Source organism: Mobula birostris, chromosome 3 (genome assembly GCF_030028105.1).
Source record: "Mobula birostris isolate sMobBir1 chromosome 3, sMobBir1.hap1, whole genome shotgun sequence".
Classification (NCBI taxonomy): domain Eukaryota; kingdom Metazoa; phylum Chordata; class Chondrichthyes; order Myliobatiformes; family Myliobatidae; genus Mobula; species Mobula birostris.
The window spans coordinates 189,245,243-189,266,065 of record NC_092372.1 but is presented as its reverse complement, the minus strand read 5'-3'; the positions used below and the strand labels follow the sequence as shown (position 1 = coordinate 189,266,065).

Genomic DNA, 20,823 nt, shown 5'->3' with positions numbered 1-20,823 from the left:
AGATCAAGGCATTCTTCAGAAAAAAAATAATGCTGATTTAGAACATAGACAGCCCTTTCAATAACTGTATAGTCAAATGATGTGGTAGAACAGTGCAAGCCAGAGCTGAGACACGGAACAGGATCAGAGGACAAAGCCCCTGTCTGATGTTTGAGAAGTGAATACGCTTCTGCGTGAACTGCGTATAAGGTGATGCTTCCTGTTCATCACTCGTGAAGTTGTCTCCTGAGAACTCCTGTACACCAGCTATGACCAACGGTGCCAGTCGCACTCGACAATCCAGCTGATGCAGGGAAAGACAGCGCTTTTCTGATAAATCAGAGAAGTGGTCATGTCTGCATGACATAAATAGTGTGTTCTACTGTCTCAAATACAAAAGAAAATGCTGGAAATAATAGGTCAGGTAGCATCCATGAAGAGAGAAATGAAGTTAATTTTATCAGGTTATATTAACATGAAATTTTCACTGTTTCCTTCTCCACAGATACTGCCTGGCCGATGAATTCTTACAGCAATTTGGAGTTTTATTTTAGAAGCATGGAAAACCTACAGCACAATACAGGCTCTTCGGCCCACAACGCTGTGCCGAACATGTACTTACTTGAGAAATTACCTGGGGTTATCCATAGCCCTCTATTTTTCTGAGCTCCATGTACCTATCCAGGAGTCTTTTAAAAGACCCTATTGTATCCACCTCTACCATCATTGCTGGCAGCCCATTCCACGCACTCACCACTCTCTGTGTAAAAACTTACCCCTGACATCTCCTCTGTACCTACTTCCAAGCACCTTAAAACTGTGCCCTCTCATGTTAGCCATTTCAGCCCTGGGATAAAGCCTCTGACAATCCACACGCTCAATGCCTCTTAATATCTTATACCTCTCTATCAGGTCACCTCCCATCCTCCATTGCTCCAAGGAAAAAAGGCCGAGTTCACTCAACCTATTCTCATAAGGCATGCTCCCCGATCTAGGCAACATCTTTTCTATAATTTCCATATCCTTCCTGTAGTGAGGCGACCAGAACTGAGCACAGTACTCCAAGTGGAGCCTGACCAGGGTCCTATGTAGCTGCAACATTACCTCTCGGCTCCTAAAGTCAATTCCACGATTGATGAAGGCCAATACACCGTATGCCTTCTTAACCACAGAGTCAACCTGCCTAGCTGCTTTGAGTGTCCTATTGACACAGACCCCAAAATCCCTCTGATCCTCCACTCTGCCAAGATTCTTACCATTAATACCATCATATTTAATCTACCAAAATGATCCACCTCACACTTATCTGGGTTGAACTCCATCTGCCACTTCTCAGCCCAGTTTTGCATCATATCAATGTCTCGCGGTAACCTCTGACAGCCCTCCACACAATCCACAACACCCCCAACCTTTATGTCAGCAGCAAATTTACTAACCCATCCCTTCACTTCCTCATCCAGGTCATTTAAAAACATCATGAGAAGAAGGGGTCCCAGAACAGATCCCTGAGGCACACCGCTGGTGACCGAACTCCATGCCGAATATGACCAGTCTACAACCACTCTTTGCCTTCTGTGGGCAAGTCAATTCTGGATCTGCAAACCAAGATCCCCTTGGATCACAAGATCACAAAACAAAGGAGCATTCGGCCCATCGAGTCTGCTCCACCACTCCACCATGAGCTAAACTATTCTCCCATCTAGTTCCAATTTCCAGCTTTTTCCCCATATCCCTTGATACCCTGACTAATTAGATACCTGTTAATCTCCTCCTTAAACACCCCCAATGATTGGCCCTCCACAGCTGTGTGTAGCAACAAATTCCATAAACTTATGACTCTCTCGCTGAAAAAAAATTCTCCTTATCTGTTTTAAATAGGTACCCTCTAATTCTAAGACTGTGGCCTCTTGTCCTGGACTCACCTGCCAAGGGAAACTGCCTTTCCACATCTACTCTGTTCAACTCTTTCAACATTTGGAATGTTTCTATGAGATCCCCTCTCATTCTTCTATACTCTAATGAATACAGCCCAAGAGCCGACAAACGCTCCTAATATGTTAGCCCCTGCATTCCAGGAATCATCCTCGTAAATCTTCTCTGAACTCTCTCTAACATCAGTACATCCCTTCTAAGATAGGGGGCCCAAAACTGCACACAGTATTTCATATGAGGTCTCACCAGTGCCCTATAGAGCCTCATCAACACCTCCTTACTTTTATACACTATTCCTCTTGAAATGAATGCCAACATAGCATTCGCTTTCCTTACTGCTGATCCAACCTGGTGGTTAACCTTTAGGGTATCCTGCACGAGGATCCTTTGCCTCCTTACTTTCTCAATAACCCTTGCATGGGGTACCTTATCAAATGCCTTGCTGAAATCCATATACACTATATCTACTGCTCTGCTTTCATCAATATGTTTAGTCACATCCTCAAAAAAATCAATCAGGCTTGTAAGGCGTGACCTGCCTTTGACAAAGCTATGCTGACTATTCCTAATCATGTTATGCCTCTCTAAACGTTCATAAATCCTGCTTTCAGGATCTTCTCCATCAACTTACCAACCACTGAAGTAAGACTCACTGGTCTATAATTTCCTGGGCTATCTCTACTTCCTTTCCTGAATAAGGGAACAACATCTGCAACCCTCCAATCCTCTGGAACCTCTCCTGTCCCCACTGATGATGCAAAGATCATCACCAGAGTTCTCAGCAATCTCCACCCCTGCCTCCCATAGTAGCCTGGGGTACATTCTGTCTGGTCCCAGTGACTTATCCCATTGGTGCTTTCCAAAAGCTCCAGCACATCCTCTTTCTTAATATCTGCATGCACAAGCTTTTCAGTCCGCAGCAAGTCATCACTACAGTCGCCAAGATCCTTTTCCATAGTGAATACTGAAGCAAAGTATTCATAAGTACCTCTGCTATCTCCTCCGGTTCCATACACTCTTTTCCACTTGCACACTTGATAGGTCCTATTCTCTTACGTCTTATCCTCTTGCTTTTCACATACTTGTAGAATGCCCTGGGGTTTTCTTTAATCCTGCTTGCCAAGGCCTTCTCATGGTCTCTTCTTGCTCTCCTAATTTTATTCCTAAACTCCTTCCTGCTAGCCTTATAATCTTCTAGATCTCTATCATTATCTAGTTCTTTTGAACCTTTCATAAGCTTACCTAGTTTTATGAACCTTTCATAAGCTTACCTAGTTTTTTGAACCTTTCATAAGCTTACCTAGTTTTTTGAACCTTTTGTAAGCTTGCCTAGTTTTTTGAGCCTTTCGTAAGCCCTTTAGTTAATTGACATCCACAATTTCTTACGGGTACAGTTCACTTCACTCCACACTCACACACACAGGCACTTTCCCGTAGTGCACAAGTGGATTTGTGACTGCAAATCTATTCAGTCTCTAGATCTAAGGGCTTTAGTATGAAGCAATGCAACATTACTATAGTTTTGTTGCTGACAGATTGTTGTTTGATAGCCACTAGTAACTCCCTCAATATAGTGCAATGTAGAGCTATTTCCATGTTAGAACTCTCAGAGGAATGCCAAGTCAGCACTTGCAGCGGATGAAAATACTGGCCACACCAGCCGAAGAATCAGTCACTGCTTTCATTCATTAGCGAGCAGCACGTTAGCTGATACTGCAGTGAAACTAGCTGCAGGTGTAACTGTGCGATCCGTATGTTGCAGTTTAACTGAAAGCTGTTCTTGCTACAGATGGCAAAGAGCTGCAAATAGTTCCCTGATGACTCACAGCAGGTCGAGACAAATGTCCTTGATCTTTGCTGGTGTCAAAACCAGCAAATGGGGTCTGGGGTTGGCTGATGATGGGGGTGGAATTACACAACTTCTTGGTTATATTTCATGTTGTATTGTTTTAACCATCAACCACTGCATTTAAAAATGCTGAAAACAAAATTACCTTTCAGAGCCAAACAAAAGGTACCAAAGGATATCTTTTTGTAGAAAAGAAAAGGAAGAAACTAGGGACAGAATTGCTTATGAAACAAAAGTGGATTCCATTGCAGAGCTGCAGTACCAAAGGGAATCTATGTGTTCTCATTCCCAAGGAAGGGGAGGGGAAAGGAAGAAATCAGTTCAAAACTGGGGCTAATCCCATTATTTAAATATTTTCGCACAAATTTTTGATTTAATGAGGCTCTGGCAAGAAACAAATCTGGCCAAAAGTGGCATGTCAGATGCAGCAGATTGCAGAGCTGCAGGTGATTAAGCCCAGCTCCCCCACCTGTGTATCTCTATAGACTTGTAAGCTTTCATCTTGCTGACCTGGCAGAATTTCTTGTCTAGCACCATCAGACTTGTGTGCATCTAGGAAATTGCAAAACATTTGTTAAGGTAATAATCCAGTTTCAGGTAGAGACAGCTGCAAAGAATGATCAGACTTCCTATAGACAAGTTTAGCAATGATTAACGACAACCCTCCTAGGATCAAGAAGGAATGAATGATGACAAGAGCAATTTGTTCCTTAATCTTCATCCAGAGGCTTGGACTACTGATCTTGAGGCATGGGTTCAAATCCCAGCATCACTGCTAGGGAATTTAAATTATGTAATTAAATAAAAATGATAGTAACATTTACAGTGACCATAAAACTACTGGATTGTCATTAAAACTCATCTGGTTCACTAATATCCTTCAGGAACGGAAATTTTCTGTCTTTGCCTGTGTGGCCTATGTGTAACTTCAGACACACTGCAATGTTATTGATTCTTAATTACTCTCCTGAAATGGTGGCACAAGCCATTCAGAATGGGCAGTTAACATAGATATAAGACCATAAGACAAAGGAGCAGAAGTAGGCCATTCAGCCCATCGAGTCTGCTCCGCCATTTTATCATGAGCTGATCCATTTTATCCTATTTAGTCCCACTGCCCCGCCTTCTCACCATAACCTTTGATGCCCTGGCTACTCAGATACCTATCAATCTCTGCCTTAAATACACCCAATGACTTGGCCTCCAATGCTGCCCGTGGCAACAAATTCCATAGATTCACCACCCTCTGACTAAAAAAATTTCTTCACATTTCTGTTCTGAAAGGGCGCCCTTCAATCCTGAAGTCATGCCCTCTCGTACTAGACTCCCCCATCATGGGAAACAACTTTGCCACATCCACTCTGTCCATGCCTTTCAACATTCGAAACGTTTCTATGAGGTCTCCCCTCATTCTTCTAAACTCCAAGAAATACAGTCCAAGAGCGGACAAACGTTCCTCATATGTTAACCCTCTCATTCCCGGAATCATTCTAGTGAATCTTCTCTGTACCCTCTCCAATGTCAGCACATACTTTCTTAAACAAGGAGACCAAAACTGCCCACAGTACTCCAAGTGAGGTCTCACCAGCACCTTATAGAGCCTCAACATCACATCCCTGCTCCTATACTCTATTCCTCTAGAAATGAATGCCAACATTGCATTCGCCTTCTTCACTACTGACTCAACCTGGAGGTTAACTTTAAGGGAATCCTGTACGAGGACTCCCAAGTCCCGTTGCATCTCAGAACTTTGAATTCTTTCCCCATTTAAATAATAATCTGCCCGTTTATTTTTTCTGCCAAAGTGCATAACCATACACTTTCCAACATTGTACTTCATTTGCCACTTCTCTGCCCATTCTTCCAATCTATCCAAGTCTCTCTGCAGACTCTCCATTTCCTCAGCAGTACCAGCCCTTCCACCTATCTTCGTATCGTCAGCAAACTTAGCCACAAAGCCATATATTCCATAATCCAAATTGTTGATGTACAATGTAAAAAGAAGCGGCCCCAACACTGATCCCTGGGGAACACAACTGGTAACCGGCAGCCAACCAGAATAGGATCCCTTTATTCCCACTCTGGTTCCTGCCAATCAGCCAACGCTCTATCCACATATGTAACTTTCCTGTAATTCCATGGGCTCTTATCTTGTTAAGTAGCCTCATGTGTGGCACCTTGTCAAAGGCCTTCTGAAAATCCAAATATACAACATCCACTGCATCTCCCTTGTCTAGCCTACTGGTAATTTCCTCAAAAAATTGTAATAGGTTTGTCAGGCAGGATTTTCCTTCAAGGAATCCATGCTGAGTTCTGCCTATCTTGTCATATGCCTCCAGGTACTCTGTAACCTCATCCTTGACAATCGACTCCAACAACTTCCCAACCACCGACGTCAAGCTAACAGGTCTATAATTTCCTTTTTGCTTCCTTGCCCCCTTCTTAAATAGCGGAGTGACATTTGCAATCTTCCAGTCTTCCGGAACCATGCCAGAATCTATCGACTTTTGAAAGATCATCGCTAATGCTTCCGCAATCTCCACAGCTACTTCCTTCAGAACATGAGGGTGCATTCCATCTGGTCCAGGAGATTTATCGACCTTTAGCCTATTCAGCTTCCTGAGTACTTTCTCTGTCGTAATTGTGACTGCGCACACTTCTCTTCCCTGCCACCCTTGAGTGTCCGGTATCCTGCTGTCTTCCTCAGTGAAGACTGATGCAAAATACTTGTTCAGTTCCTCTGCCATCTCCTCATCTCCCATTACAATTTCTCCAGTATCATTTTCTATCGGTCCTATATCTACTCTCACCTGTCTTTTACTCTTTATATACTTGAAAAAGCTTTTAGTATCCTCTTTGATATTATTTGCTAGTTTCCTTTCATAGTTAATCTTTTCTCTCTTAATGACCTTCTTGGTTTCCTTTTGTAAGGTTTCAAAAACTTCCCAATCCTCTGTCTTCCCACTATTTTTTGCTTCCTTGTATGCCCTCTCCTTTGCTTTAACTTTAGCTTTGACTTCTCTTGTCAACCACGGTTGCATCCTTTTTCTACTCGAAAATTTCTTCTTTTTTGGAATATACCTGTCTTGCACCTTCCTCACTTCTCGCATAAACTCCAGCCACTGCTGCTCTGCCGTCTTTCCCGCCAGTGTCTCTTTCCAGTCAACTTTGGCCAGTTCCTCTCTCATGCCACTGTAATTTCCTTTACTCCACTGAAACACCGACACATCAGATTTTGGCTTCTCTTTTTCTAATTTCACGGTGAACTCAATCATGTTATGATCACCGTCTCCTAAGGGTTCCTTCACCTCAATCTCTCCAATCACCTCCGGTTCATTACACAATACCCAATCCAGTACAGCTGATCCCCTAGTGGGCTCAACAACAAGCTGTTCTAAAAAGCCATCTCGCAGACATTCTACAAATTCTCTCTCTTGAGATCCAGTGCCGACCTGATTTTTCCAATCTACTCGCATGTTAAAATCCCCCACAATTATCATAACACTGCCCTTCTGACAAGCCTTTTCTATTTCCAGTTGTAATTTGTAGTCCATATCCCTGCAGCTGTTTGGAGGCCTATAAATAACTGCCATCAGGGTCCTTTTACCCCTGCTATTCCTTAGCTCAACCCATAAAGATCCTGCACCTTCCGATCCTATATCACCTCTTTCTAATGATTTAATATCATTTCTTACCAATAAAGCCACGCCTCCCCCTCTGCCTACCTTCCTATCCTTCCGATACACCGTGTATCCGTGTATCCTTAGCCAGCAGTAGCCATGGTTGGTTGGCAACTATCTGTCTCAAAGGACAATGGGTGACGATGAACATCATTACAAGCCTGGGCAGAAGGTATGGAGATCCTGAGATGCCCACTCGTCAAGATCCCCCTCTCAGCCTCACCAGTGTATTCAAAAGGAAAGCTTATGAAGCAATGTGTTTGGCACCAGGTTGGTTGCAGGAACTGCAGAAAGGATGTTGAATGATGTCCAACCATCTTAGGGGCTCCACTCCGGATTTGCTATCTGGGTTTACTCCCATAGCCTTTGTCTCTCCCGAGGCTGCCCACAAGACAGTGGAGCTACTTACCATAGCTGGGGGTCTGGTTCAGGAGCACCAGGGCATGTCCACACACTAGTGGGCTTGCGTGCTGCGTGTTCAGGGGCCAGACCCCCTCCCCATGAAAGAAGTTCAGTTTCCGTGTGTCACCAGCGAGGAGGCACTGCATGAGGCTTGCTGTTGGAGAGGCTATGTACTGACAGGGAGACAATTACACATTCAGCTCTCCTTTTCACAAGACTGCTAGCTAGCGACGGAAGCTGAAAGCGAGAACGATAAACACTGCCCACTACATTACCAACTAGACGCATCACAACAACCATTTTGACACAGCAGCAGCCATATCATGTTAATAAATACATTAAAATATATCTTGAGAACAATATGATTCTGAGCACAATATACATTTAGCTATGTGTTTGACTAGGATTAAATTTGATGTTTGCAAACAGATACCATATTGTAATAGATATTGTTATGTACAACTAAAGAGATATGGTTATATCTTTTTATAATTAGCATATATATATGTAATCTATAGAAAGCCCAAATATTCACTTGAAACAACAGGTCTGATTGACAGAATCACTCATTACTTCTGACAGCAAAATAGACTTCATTATCAATGACTCACACCTTGTTCACACGGAGGGGAGTCTAAGACAGGAAATGTGTACTTGACAGCGCAACATTTACTGATAACTAAGGAGATTACTGCAGAGTATATTTCCTTTCTCAGAGAAATTAAATTATTTATTATTTTCATGAAACAAAATATACAATACATACATTCAGAAAACAAATAGAAAGCTACAGCTTATCTAACTACTACGATGGAGATATCAGGGCCCATGCATAACAGCTAATGGCATTTATGAGCAAACAATGACTATATTTTTAGATTCTTTGTGATCTCCCATTTCAGCTTGGGCCTTAAGCATTTAATGATAAATAAATGGTTCTTTGACTATGATGAAGTAGCAGATCATGGAAGGGGATGCAAACTTTCATATGTCTGCCTGCTAAGATGCGTCTGCTGATTCTTTGACTAATATAACTGAATCAATACCAGTTTAAAAGAAAATAAGTACAATTTTGAATGATTATAAACCTTTTCCTCAAGTGAGAGGAAAATAAAATTTTTAACTGCTTTCAATAAATTTGGTGCTTTATTAATATACAATAAGATAATAACAGAAAAGCTCTGAAGAAAGAAATGTAAGACTATTCTCACACCGTACCACAACTTTCCATAATGTAGGATACTGCAAGTTTCTGCCGATCACTCATTCTTGGAAGATGGTACTGGGTGGTGTCAGAGTGCCTCTTGACAGATTAATGAGCAGGTTTTCGTCTCTATTGCACTTTTGACATTGCAATGTTCCTTACAATAAACTGAAGTTAAATTATGCATGATCTGAGTCTGCAAGATTTTCATGAAACTGGCCTTAATATTTCTCCAACAATTAAAACTATTAGCTTAAATTACACTTCTGATAATGTTACTGCAAAAGTATTATGAATTAATCTATGAACTAATGAAATATATTAGGCAAAGTTTGATACCAAAATATGAAAGTATTCCTGCCACTGAATTGAATACACTGTATGTAAAATCAAGGTTATTAATTGTTTTGAAGTCTATTGAGTAGAAATAAAATTTCATAAAATACATCCAATTGACAAAAATCCAACTGATAATATTCTAAAGATAGCTTTTATGAATGAGTTAATATAATTCATGATCATCATTTCTCAACAAATAGAATTCTGCTCTTTGGAGATAATTTCATTTCTCTAAATTGTGAATTAATAGGAGTGGATATCACATTAATTGGAAAATATGTAGCATTAACAGAAGTAGATATCAATTCCAGGCAATAACTGGACAAGCAGTGAACAGAATTCCTACTACTGTGTTCAGCTTGAGTCCCACATCTCATTGTGTTGCTGACAGCAAGCTCACACCCTTACTAGGCATCCTCTTGCCTGTATGTTGATGGCTTTGAACAGTGGCAATATCTGTTTCCTGGAACCTAATCCAGATAGCAGACAAGTTAGCGCAATAGGGTTGGTTGAAGCAACTGATTGGAGGGAAGGAAGAGCTCACAGATAGAATGGCCAATGTTAGTCATGTAATCAACAAAGAGCAAGCCTTGTTCCATAAAGATAACTATTTGCTATGGTTTTGGGATCTCTTCATCCAAAGTTATCTTCTAATCTATACTGTAGCCCAATTTATGTTGAACAAACACTTTCCTTTGCCTGCAGCTAAATAAAGTTTAGCTTAATTTCTAGTGAACTATGTATAGAAGTCCTGACTAAATAAGGAAATGGCAAAAAGGATTTTAATACCTTCTTGGCCCTGTTGCGATGGGGAAATTTAAGTTACCGAGTCAAAATAAATCTCTTGATTCGGATTGCCAGTAAATTGTATAGAATAGTGAAATTGAAGGAAGTGTAGATTTGGGACTTGGATAAGAGTTTTAGCAGGGACAATTCTGACATTAGACTTGGTATTTCATTACTGGCCATGTTAAACGAATGTAGATCTACCTGTTGGGGTGGGTGGGGTTTGTGGATCTGGGCTGTGATGAAGAAATTTTCCCTGTTGTTTTAGTGTTATCCTTGGTCGTGGAATCACCAGGAGTAATTTCTCCATAGTAGCAATCATCTTCGTCCAGCAACTTTACTTGGCTATAAAGAAAATAATGAGCATATTAACTGTAATTATAACACCTTATTTAATTTGCTTCATTCATCACATTGGATTTCATTGCTTCCCCAGGGCAGAGCTAATGCACACACTTGAATAAGTGGAGCAAACAATTAGAAGTTGGATTGTAAAATAATCTGCTTAGAATCTTAACCAGGGTTAATCACACAATATGGAATGAGCAAATGGGGATCAAATTCAATTTGACAATGATGCAAAATGTGTGTCAGTTGTTTGTTATCTGTTCTGACAGACTGAAAACCATGGAATGGAAATAAGAGAATGGTTCATATAGCATGGCAAATGTACAGTAGTTATGCATATTTTGTTTCCTGGAGCAGAATGGAGTGGTTGAGATCCACCGCCATAATGCAAACAGCAATTTACCATCCTCACTCAAGTAAACACCAGATAATTAATGATTGGAATGGAAAACACTGCATGCTAATACCATAAATTTTCTTCTGTGTTGCATAGAGGCAAGGTGCATCATTGGGTAAAATGAGAGGAAATTTAATACAGCACCCTTGCATCGTTGCCTGTTTGGAGGGTATATATGCTGATGGTGGTGAGCTAGAAAATGTTATCAACTTGAGTAATCATGAAAAAATTAAAGTAAAATAAATATATCATCCTACAAGCACTCATTTTCAATGAAATAGAGTTAAGCAGAATACATTTACATTTAAAACACTTGGTATTCAACAATTACCAGACACATATGATCCCTTTATTGATTTTGTGTTTCTATAACTGCCGAACATATTGTTGATTGTTCATTAAATGTTACAGTTCTGATGTTCTTTTGAAGAATAATGATAATTCTAAAATAGATAATTAGGAATCCATTAATTAAAAAGTAAGCTTATATTTTGCTTCTTTTGTCTCATTTTTCTCCATTTCATATCTTGAGAGTTTTGACTTGTTTTGACTGACCTCAGATGTTTCTTCTGATTGGCTCTTCCTCCAGTGTCAGTCAGAATGACAATGGGAGATGTCATAGACCATAAGACATTGGAGCAGAATTAGGCTATTTGGCCCATCAGGTTTGCTCCACCATTCCATCACGACTGATATATTACCCCTCTTAACCGCATTCCCTTGTCTTCTTCCAGTGACCCTTACTAATCAAAAACCTATCAACCTGCACTTTAAATATACCCAATGACTTGGAATTCACAGCCGATTATGGCAATAGCTTCCACCGATTCACCACCCTCTGGCTAAAGAAATTTCTCCTTATCTCTGTTCTAAAGGGATGTCCTTCTATTCTGCTGCTGTGCCCTCTGGTCCTAGAATCAGAAAGGAGTAACTATGGAACTGCAAACTGACATTGATGTACTTCATTTCTTTTTGATGTCTGTGACTCTTTTTCTTGGGTTATTTCCCTGAATCTACTCTAAAGGCCTCCATGTTAACTAAACGTGCAAGATTTATTCTATTGCCCATGATGCCTTGGGGCATGGTTAACACACCCCTCCCAATATGGACAATGTATTTGCCAATAGTTTCGCAGCTTCACTGCAAATAGCAAACATTACATTTCACTTTATTCACAGAGGGGCTCAAATTGAACAAACAGAATCAATCTTATTCTCTTACTTTGGCAGAGGAATTGTCACTGGACTATTTTAATATTGGAAACTATTGCAAATTTCGAAATAGTACATGAATATGTTTAATTGATGAAAACCTTATATTTATTCTGAATGGAATTTAGAATCTATATTTAGATTTTAGAAAAAAAAAGTGAAGTAGTTAGGAAACATCGTGTTCCATGAGCTCACTGAACTCATTAAATAGAACCACAATTTCTAAAAATACAACTCCGATTAACTGTGTCAGTTCCCCCATGCTGATATCTGGCCTTTGCGAGCCTTTGTTAGCTGTGTGGGAGAAATGTGCTGGTGTTCATCTGCTGTGTGTTCCTGATGGAAGCTTGCTTGCTTTTATGCCTCTTTGTATGAACTCACGTATAGGGAGAATGGCAGGAATGTGACATGAACCCTGGGCCACTGAACAATTAGCAGTGTGCATTTCTATTATTTGTGTAAATTCGAGAGGAAATGGCACAGCATGTAGCAAAGGAAAAAAAAACTGATGATGACATTTGATAAAAGTTGCAAAATAGAAACATCTCTATTGTAAATGTAAACAACAGAACACTCATTGGTATGGGCATTCAAGAGCGTCACTTAACTGTGAGAGTGAGAACTTTATCAGCAATTTTTCATGGAAATTAACATAAACAATTCCTTTCTTCTGGAGTTCAGTTTTGAGCTTAGCTTGCAGGTAAAAAAAATGGTTTTTGAGTTAAAAAATAATTTATTATTGCATCTTGTATTGGGTATCCAGATTCTGAGCTCCTGTCTCACGTCGTGTGCTAACCTTTGGACTTATTTCCCCCACTCCAACTGATGCACTGTTACTCCACTCTGCCCTCATGGTGCCTTGGGACTTGTGTGCACTAGGATCTGGTCTGCCACACATTGCCCATTTAATGTATACCTCACAGTGAAGACTAATATATAAACTAATGTATTTACAGTTTCACCGTCTATGGCTAAAGGAGTCATTGTCCCACAGATATCAGGATTTGAACTAAGGCTGCAGTTAATGTACAGTAATCTGGAGCAAAAGTAAAATTCTTATTTGTTTTTTTTTGCTTTGAGTTAAGTTAGACTGGAAAAAAGTGAGCAGTTACCTGTCTCTCCGGGGTCTTCTCTTTCCATCCTGCACTGACCTCTGTTAAAAAAAGAAACATTAAAAAAATCACTTGTACAGTGTTGCATCTCTACTGATATATAGAAGGATAGAAATGGCTTTAGATCTGCTTATTACTCATTGCCTCAGTTAAGTGGAATGAGAAATAAGCTACAGGGAGTCTCATGAGCCGATGCAGAACTTTTCCAGTTGTGAAGAGGGGTTTTGTTGACTATCTCCACCATTTTCTATTTTTGTTTCACAATTCCAGATCTTGCAATAGCTGCTTCAGTTTTAGAACCCTTACCCTTCTATTTTTTCCTGCTACTAAGGGTTATCAGGTAGTGATGAGGGTGGGCCACTGGGAGTCACTGTTGGTGGGGTGGTGCCAGCACGTTCACGGAGTCGTCCTCTACAGATTTTCCTCTCTAATTTTCACCTGTTGATCAATATTTCATAATGTCTAAGCAGCAGAGATCAAAAATGTGTCTTCAATGATCTAATTATGCAAACCAATATATGACAGCAGTGCTAATCAGAGTCCAATAAAGCAAATCTTTGCAGATATCAAATTCTCATAACATAGTTTCTGCCCTACACAAGCTGTGTAATTACTAGTAAAGTATTAAAGAAAAGGTCAGAGCTATTTTTTTCCGTAATTTATTTTTTTTTATTGAAGTTCATCATCAAACATTTCCATAAGATGTATTTCAGATACTGTACGTATATATCATATAATCATATTTGTCACAAATCTTCACATAATATTTATCTGAGGTATAATTCTCATATTTTCTGGGAATACTTTGTCAGAGCTATTTTTAAATGCTGGTTTGTTTCTACCTTGGTTTGCATCTGAGTTAGAATGAAGGTATTTGTTACTTTTACAATTCATTGTCGGAATGTTACCAAACTTGAGTGGGATCTTTTCATGCAATGCTCTAAACTCCCATCAATTTCACAGCAGCTCAGGAGGGTGATTAAAAATTGTTCATTTCTATGATGATAGGTGGAGGAGCAGGTAGTGTTGAGAAGCAGGAAGTCTGCAGAAGAACTTAGACAGATTGGGAGAATGAACAAAGAAGTGGCAGTTGGAATATAGCGTAGGGAAGAGTATGGTCATGCACTTTGGTAGAAGGAATACAAGTGAAGACTGTTCTCTAAATGGAGAGAAAATTCAAAAACCAGAGGTGCAAAAGGACTTGAGAGTCCTTAAAGGATTCCCTGAAGGATAAATTGCAGTTTGAGTTGGTGGTAAGGAAGGCAAATGCAATGCTAGCATTCATTTCGAGAGTAGTAGAATATAGGAAACAAGGATGTAACACAAGGGCTTTATAAAGCATTGGTCAGACTGTACTTGGAGTATTGTGAACAGTTTTGGGCCACTTTTCTGAGAAGGGATGTGCTGGCTTTGGAGGGAGGGTCCAGAGGGGAGACACAAGACTAATCTGGGGAATGAAAGGGTTAATGTACGAGGACCGTTTGATGGATCTGGGCCTATATTCACTGGAGTTTAGAAGAATGAAGTGGGATCTCATTGAAACCCGTTGAATATTGAAAGTCCTATAGAGTGGACATGGAGAGGATGTTCCCTCTAGTGGGAGAATGCAGGACCAGAGGGCACAAGCCTCAGAATAGAGTGACATCCCTTTGGACCAGAGATGAGGAGGAATTTCTTTAGCCAGAGGGTGATGAATCTGTGAGATTCATTGACACAGATGGCTGTGGAGCCCAACCCACTAGGTACATTGAAAGCAAAAGTTGATAGGTTCTTGATTAGTAAGGACATGAAAGGTTACAGGGAGAAGTCATGAGAATGGGGTTGAGTGGGATAATAAATCAGTAATGACGGAATGGCAGAGTAGGCTTGATAGGCTAAATGCCTAATTCTGCTCCAATGTCTTATTTTCTTGGAGTTTTGGACTAAGTGATGTACAGTAGAACTTTTTGCTGGAGTGTTGATTATGGATTGCAGTTGTAAAGTAGACTGGTCCTTAGCAGTGTACCTACAAAAATGTTAAAGATTCACTGGACGGTACAGATAGATCAAGTTTCTCTAGTAAAGGCAAGAATTGAAAAAAGCCTGCAATAGGAATGTAGCTGTACTGAGTGACCTTTCATTTCCCAGGGTTCATCCTGAAGTCCTTTGAGGAGAAATGTTCTGATTGGCAAATCTGATTTGGTGTGCTTACTTATGAGAAAATTCCATCTAGCATCTTAAGTATCCTAGTGAATATGAACATTAGTATTGACATCAATGGTCATATTGTTGAGTTATTTATTAATTGTTCAATGCTTGCACTCACAGTTATCAATCCAGAAAATCAATATTGAAGTTCTGATTAAGTTCTACTTTTGAAAGTCTGAAAACTGGAGAAAAGCTAGTTATGCCTTTGGATAATGTACATAGAGAGATTTGTGAAAGTCTTGAGCATTTTAAAAGCATTTCCTCTGATATCACTCCTACTTCTAGCATCCTATATCACTATTTCTAGTCTTGGCTTGTGATATATCATATTATATCATATCAAGCTGAGAAGTAGTGGTGCTGGGATACAAAGTTCAATTCACCAAGAGATTAAAAAAACCTTTCAAATCTTGGCTTTAACCATGCTGACAAAGGCAGCTAGTGGGACGAGTCTAGTTACGTGGTGTCCATACACCTGTTTCTTCTTATCTGATGTTCCATTATGTATACTCATGACAGGCATGTGTTGACGCAAGACAAGGATTTTGGTATTGTGAGATAATAAAGGTCATTATAATGATTACTGAATAAGATGTCAGTTGTCTAAAACTGTTGTTGCTCTATTGTTACACAAAAGACAGTTAACACTACATTTCTTTAAGGTTATGAGAGGTAACCATATAAGGAATTTTGTTCCCTTTAGCACATGGTTGCTTTTGTTAAGTTTTCTTGCAATCACTTAACCCAGGCAACCTGTTCATATTCTATACCTTCATAGTATGGTCTGGGTCAATTTTGACCCGGCCCAAGAATCCCCTCATAACAAGTGTTTATACCAAATTTTGAACCACAGATCTATTTAGAATGTATAAATAGCCTATCTGACATTAACAAAAAGGTGATTAATCCTTAGTTAATGTTTCAGAGATCTAAAATCCATTTCAATAGAAACAGGTCAAATTTGACCCGGAACAACCTCAATGTACATAAATTTGTAGCACCTGTACAAAAGTATAAAATTTTTAAATATTTTCATTTTTGCACATTTTGGGTCACTTTAGGAAAAGTCATCAAATTTTGGCTTAAAAAATGGCATTTAGAATGTTTTTACTGTTGTCAAATGTCAAAACAGGTCAAATTTGACCCGAGAGTATGTAAAGGTTAAATCAAAAGTATCTAAATATACACTTTGCTTTAAGCCAAAGTGACTTTAAATCCTTCGAGCACATATTTTGTATTCAATGAACATTACACTGTCCTTAGGCTAATATTAAATCTTGGTTCTTGCAAATAGCTTAGATAGTCAGTATGGGGTTTGTACATACACTTAGGTGGTAAATGGTTCTTTTCATCGTAAAAATGTATTATTTTGTAGCATATTCTCTGGACACTCGATTAGCTGATAATGATAAGTAGGGTAATGAAGGACTTGGGCATAAGCCTCAACCCCTTTCGTTTCCCACAAATTTAGCATCATTCCCTGGTCTATACCTGAGAGGCAACTTCTGTGCATAAGATAATGGCTGTGCAAGGCTGAGACATGCAGAAGAATGTTTGTTTTTCTAAATATCCTGCAGAAATTAACTTCAGGACTTTATAAATGGAGTTTCTACCCATAGTTGATCTGAATGACATGCCTAAGACCATCCAAGTGGGCAACCTGCTTTTTAAAGCCAAAGCCAAGAAGAAAAAGTAGGCAGGTTGGCTGAGAAAAGAGCAAATGAGGGCATGGTTGGGTTGTAGGATTTCAGGATTAGGTGGGAGATGGTCATCATAAAGGGGAGAACCGGTTTGCATGGGGCTGTTTGCTAAGTAGGAATACTCGCTGGGTGGTTGATGGAATCATAAGGATTCATTCTGCCCACTGTATCCAGGCCAACGAAAACGAAGCTTTCCAACTTCCACTTCCCAACACATGACTCATTGCCCAGTAGGTCAAATTCATATCCAGGGACTATGGATTTACGTTTCAGGCCGTAAGTTTCAAGACCTTAAACAAACTCTGAGCAAGAAAAAATTCTTCCTTCAAACCACCTTCGTAAAATTTACAAATACACTCAAATCCATGGTTTAGTTCCAGCTGAGGGGATAAGTTTATTTCGAGGGTGGTTCCAACATCGGCTGGGATACTTGTGGAGTCAACAGTAAGATTTGAGTTTGAAGATACAGGGGTGTTTAAATTGCAAGGATGTTCTGCTGGATAGAGATTGTCTTCTGGGTGGTTTGATGGCCCAAAAGAAATGCTGCTTTTCCTCATGGCCCAAAGGAAGTTCAGTAAAAACATATTTTTTCATCAAGAATATAGCTTAATTTAAAATATTGCAAATATATAATACATATCATCTTTCAGAGTGGAAAACTCAGTATTCTATCACCTGATTGTATTGTGACCATGATGGCTTGTAACTTCAATGGAAACCCTAACTAGATCTGAACACATAGTTCAGCGGGTCATTGACTCACATGAATGATGTTGTAGTACGTGCTGTCTTCAGGTGTATTTACAGTCTTTGGTGGCTGAGTCCTCCGAGGTGTTCTTTGCTGTTTTTGGTCGCTTACTTTATTGGGACCTAAAGAAATAGAAAAAAAAGTTAACTTTCTAACAAAATTTTCTTGAACAAATATATTTTTGAAGTGATGAAAACATTATTTCCCTAATAAGCTTAAAGCATGTTATTGTACAAGTTCCTCACAAAGAAGCTGGCATTGAGGATCACATTTTGAATTTCATACCTCTCCAGATCAGTCGAGTACCTTGTTAGAAATTGGACCCGAACCTGAGCTATTTGGTCCTATTCCCATTTGAGCCTCATCCTCCACCTTGCCCTTGTTCTATATCTAAACTTTAGCTCTGGGTTGGCTTAATGCTCTATTATTGTTTGAGTCTAGAAACATAGAAACATAGAAACATAGAAAATAGGTGCAGGAGTTGGCCATTCGGCCCTTCGAGCCTGCACTGCCATTCAGTACGATCATGGCTGATCATCCAACTCAGAACCCTGTACCAGCCTTCCCTCCATACCCCTTGATCCCTTTAGCCACAAGGGCCACATCTAACTCCCTCTTAAATATAGCCAATGAACTGGCCTCAACTGTTTCCTGTGGCAGAGAATTCCACAGATTCACCACTCTCTGTGTGAAGAAGTTTTTCCTAATCTCAGTCCTAAAAAGCTTCCCTTTTATCCTCAAACTGTAACCCCCTCGTTCTGGACTTTGCCAACATCGGGAACAATCTTCCTGCATCTAGCCTGTCCAATCCCTTTAGGATTTTATACGTTTCAATAAGATCCCCCCTCAATCTTCTAAATTCCAACGAGTATAAGCCTAAAAGTATAACAAAAATACCGTACATACTGGAAATAAAATATTTTTTGAGTGAGCTTGATAAACAAGAATTGTTTGTGAACAAGTTATTAACTTAAAATACTCTATTTCTGGTTTTGATTTCCCTTGTTATATATTGGCCATGTTAAATATGCCCTTTGCTAATTGATGTAAAGAGAAAATTAACTTTTATGTCACACGTACTGCGCGTTGAAACAGAGTGAAATGCATCATTTGCATTAATTGTGCTGAGCAGGCCGCAGGTGCTGACAAACTTCCGGAGCCAACACAGCATTCCCACAACTCACTAATCCTAACAGTATGACTTTGCAACATAGGAGGAAACCTGTGTGGTCATGTGAGAATGAACAAATTCCTTACAGGCAGTGCAGGAATTGAACCCCAATGAGTGATTGCCTGTGCTGTAACAGCATAATGCAAACTGCTATGCCACTGTGTCACACAAAAAAAAGCTACTAAAGTTGTTACTTATAGTCATGTATGATGTAACTCATCAGTCTTGTGATGTGTTATGAATAAATTAAGTAATTCACTATGAAATATTCAGTAAATATTATGAACAGGTTAAGTAATTTACTATAAGATATTCACCTACTGCTGCAGGTCTTTCTCAATACCACCTTGTGACCATGTGCCAAGAGATACATGGATAATCCTGCAATATTTGGCTGTTCTATTACCATTATTTTCACTACAATGCCTATATCCAGTTCTTCTGTGCCTTCCACCTACATTAGGAGCAACTTACAGCTAGTAAATCTATGGCATAAGACCATAAGCCACAGGAGCAGCATTACACCATATGGCCCCTCCTCTTAGCCTAAAACTCCTGCCTTCTCCCCATATCCCTTCGTGCCCTGAGCAATCAAGAATCTATCAACCTCTGCCTTAAATACACAAAAGGATTTGGCCTTCACAGCTGTCTGTGGCAAAGAATTCCACAGATTCACCACTCTCTGGCTAAAGAAATTCTTCCTCAACGTCGTTCTGAAAGGATGCCCCTCCATTCTGAGGCTGTGTCCTCTGGTCTTAGGCTCTCCCACCAGTGGAAACATCCTCTCCACATCCACTCTACTTTTCACCATTTAATAGGATTTAATGAGTCCACTCCTCATTCTTCTGAATCCTGGTGAGTACAGGCCCAGGGCCATCAAACACTTTTCATGTGGCAAGCTGTTCAATCCTGGAGTCATTTTTTCTGAACATCCTATGAACCCTCTCCAGTTTCAGCAAATCCTTTTTAAGATAAGGAGCCCACAACTGTTCACAATATTCCAAATGATGCCTCTCCAGTGCTTCATAAATTCTTAACATTACATCCTTGCTTATATATTCTAGTTCTCTTGAATTGCATACTAACATTGCATTTGCCTTCCTCACCACAGACTCAACCTGGAAATTAACCTTTAGGGAAACCTACACAGGGACTCCCAAATCCCTTTTCACTTCAATTTTTGTCTTTTCTTTCCATTTAGAAAATAGTCAACTCCTTCATTTCCTCTACCAAAGTGCATGACTATACACTTCCCGACACTGCCATTTCTTTGCCAATTCTCTTAGTCTATCTAGGTCCTTCTGTAGCCTCTCTACTTCATCAAAACTACCTGCTCCACCACCCATCTTCATAATGTCTGCAAACTTTACAACAAAGCCATCAATTCTATTATCCAAATCATTGACATATAAAGTAAAAAGAATTGGTCCCAACACTGACCCATGTGGAACGTCACGAGTCACCACCAGCCAACCTGAAAAGGCTTCCTTTATTCCCACATCTTGCCTCCTGCTAATCAGCCATTGCTTCATCCATGCTATAATCTTCCCTGTAACACCATGAGCCCATAGCTTGTTAGGCAGCCTCATATATGGCACCTTGTCAAAGGCCTTCTGAAAATCCAAGTACACAACATCAATTGATTCTTTTTCATCTATCCTGCTTGTTATTTCTTCAAAGAATTCCAGCATATTTTTCAGGCAAGATTTTCCTATGCTGACTACGGCCAATTTTCAATTTTTTTCACAAAACCACCTCCTTAACAATCGACTCCAACA

General features: G+C 39.8%; 1 protein-coding gene across 1 annotated transcript in view; it reads right to left on the bottom strand.

Moving 5' to 3' along the window:
• The window catches only part of myo3a (myosin IIIA), a 391,513-nt gene that overhangs the window by 41,989 nt on the left and 328,701 nt on the right, over window positions 1–20,823 (bottom strand). The window contains exons 33-35 of the mRNA XM_072254428.1: window positions 17,890–17,996; window positions 13,240–13,280; window positions 10,376–10,516 (exon numbers count right to left, since the gene is read on the bottom strand). Of these exons, the coding sequence (XP_072110529.1) occupies window positions 10,376–10,516; window positions 13,240–13,280; window positions 17,890–17,996 (289 nt within the window). The remainder of the gene's footprint in view (window positions 1–10,375; window positions 10,517–13,239; window positions 13,281–17,889; window positions 17,997–20,823) is intronic.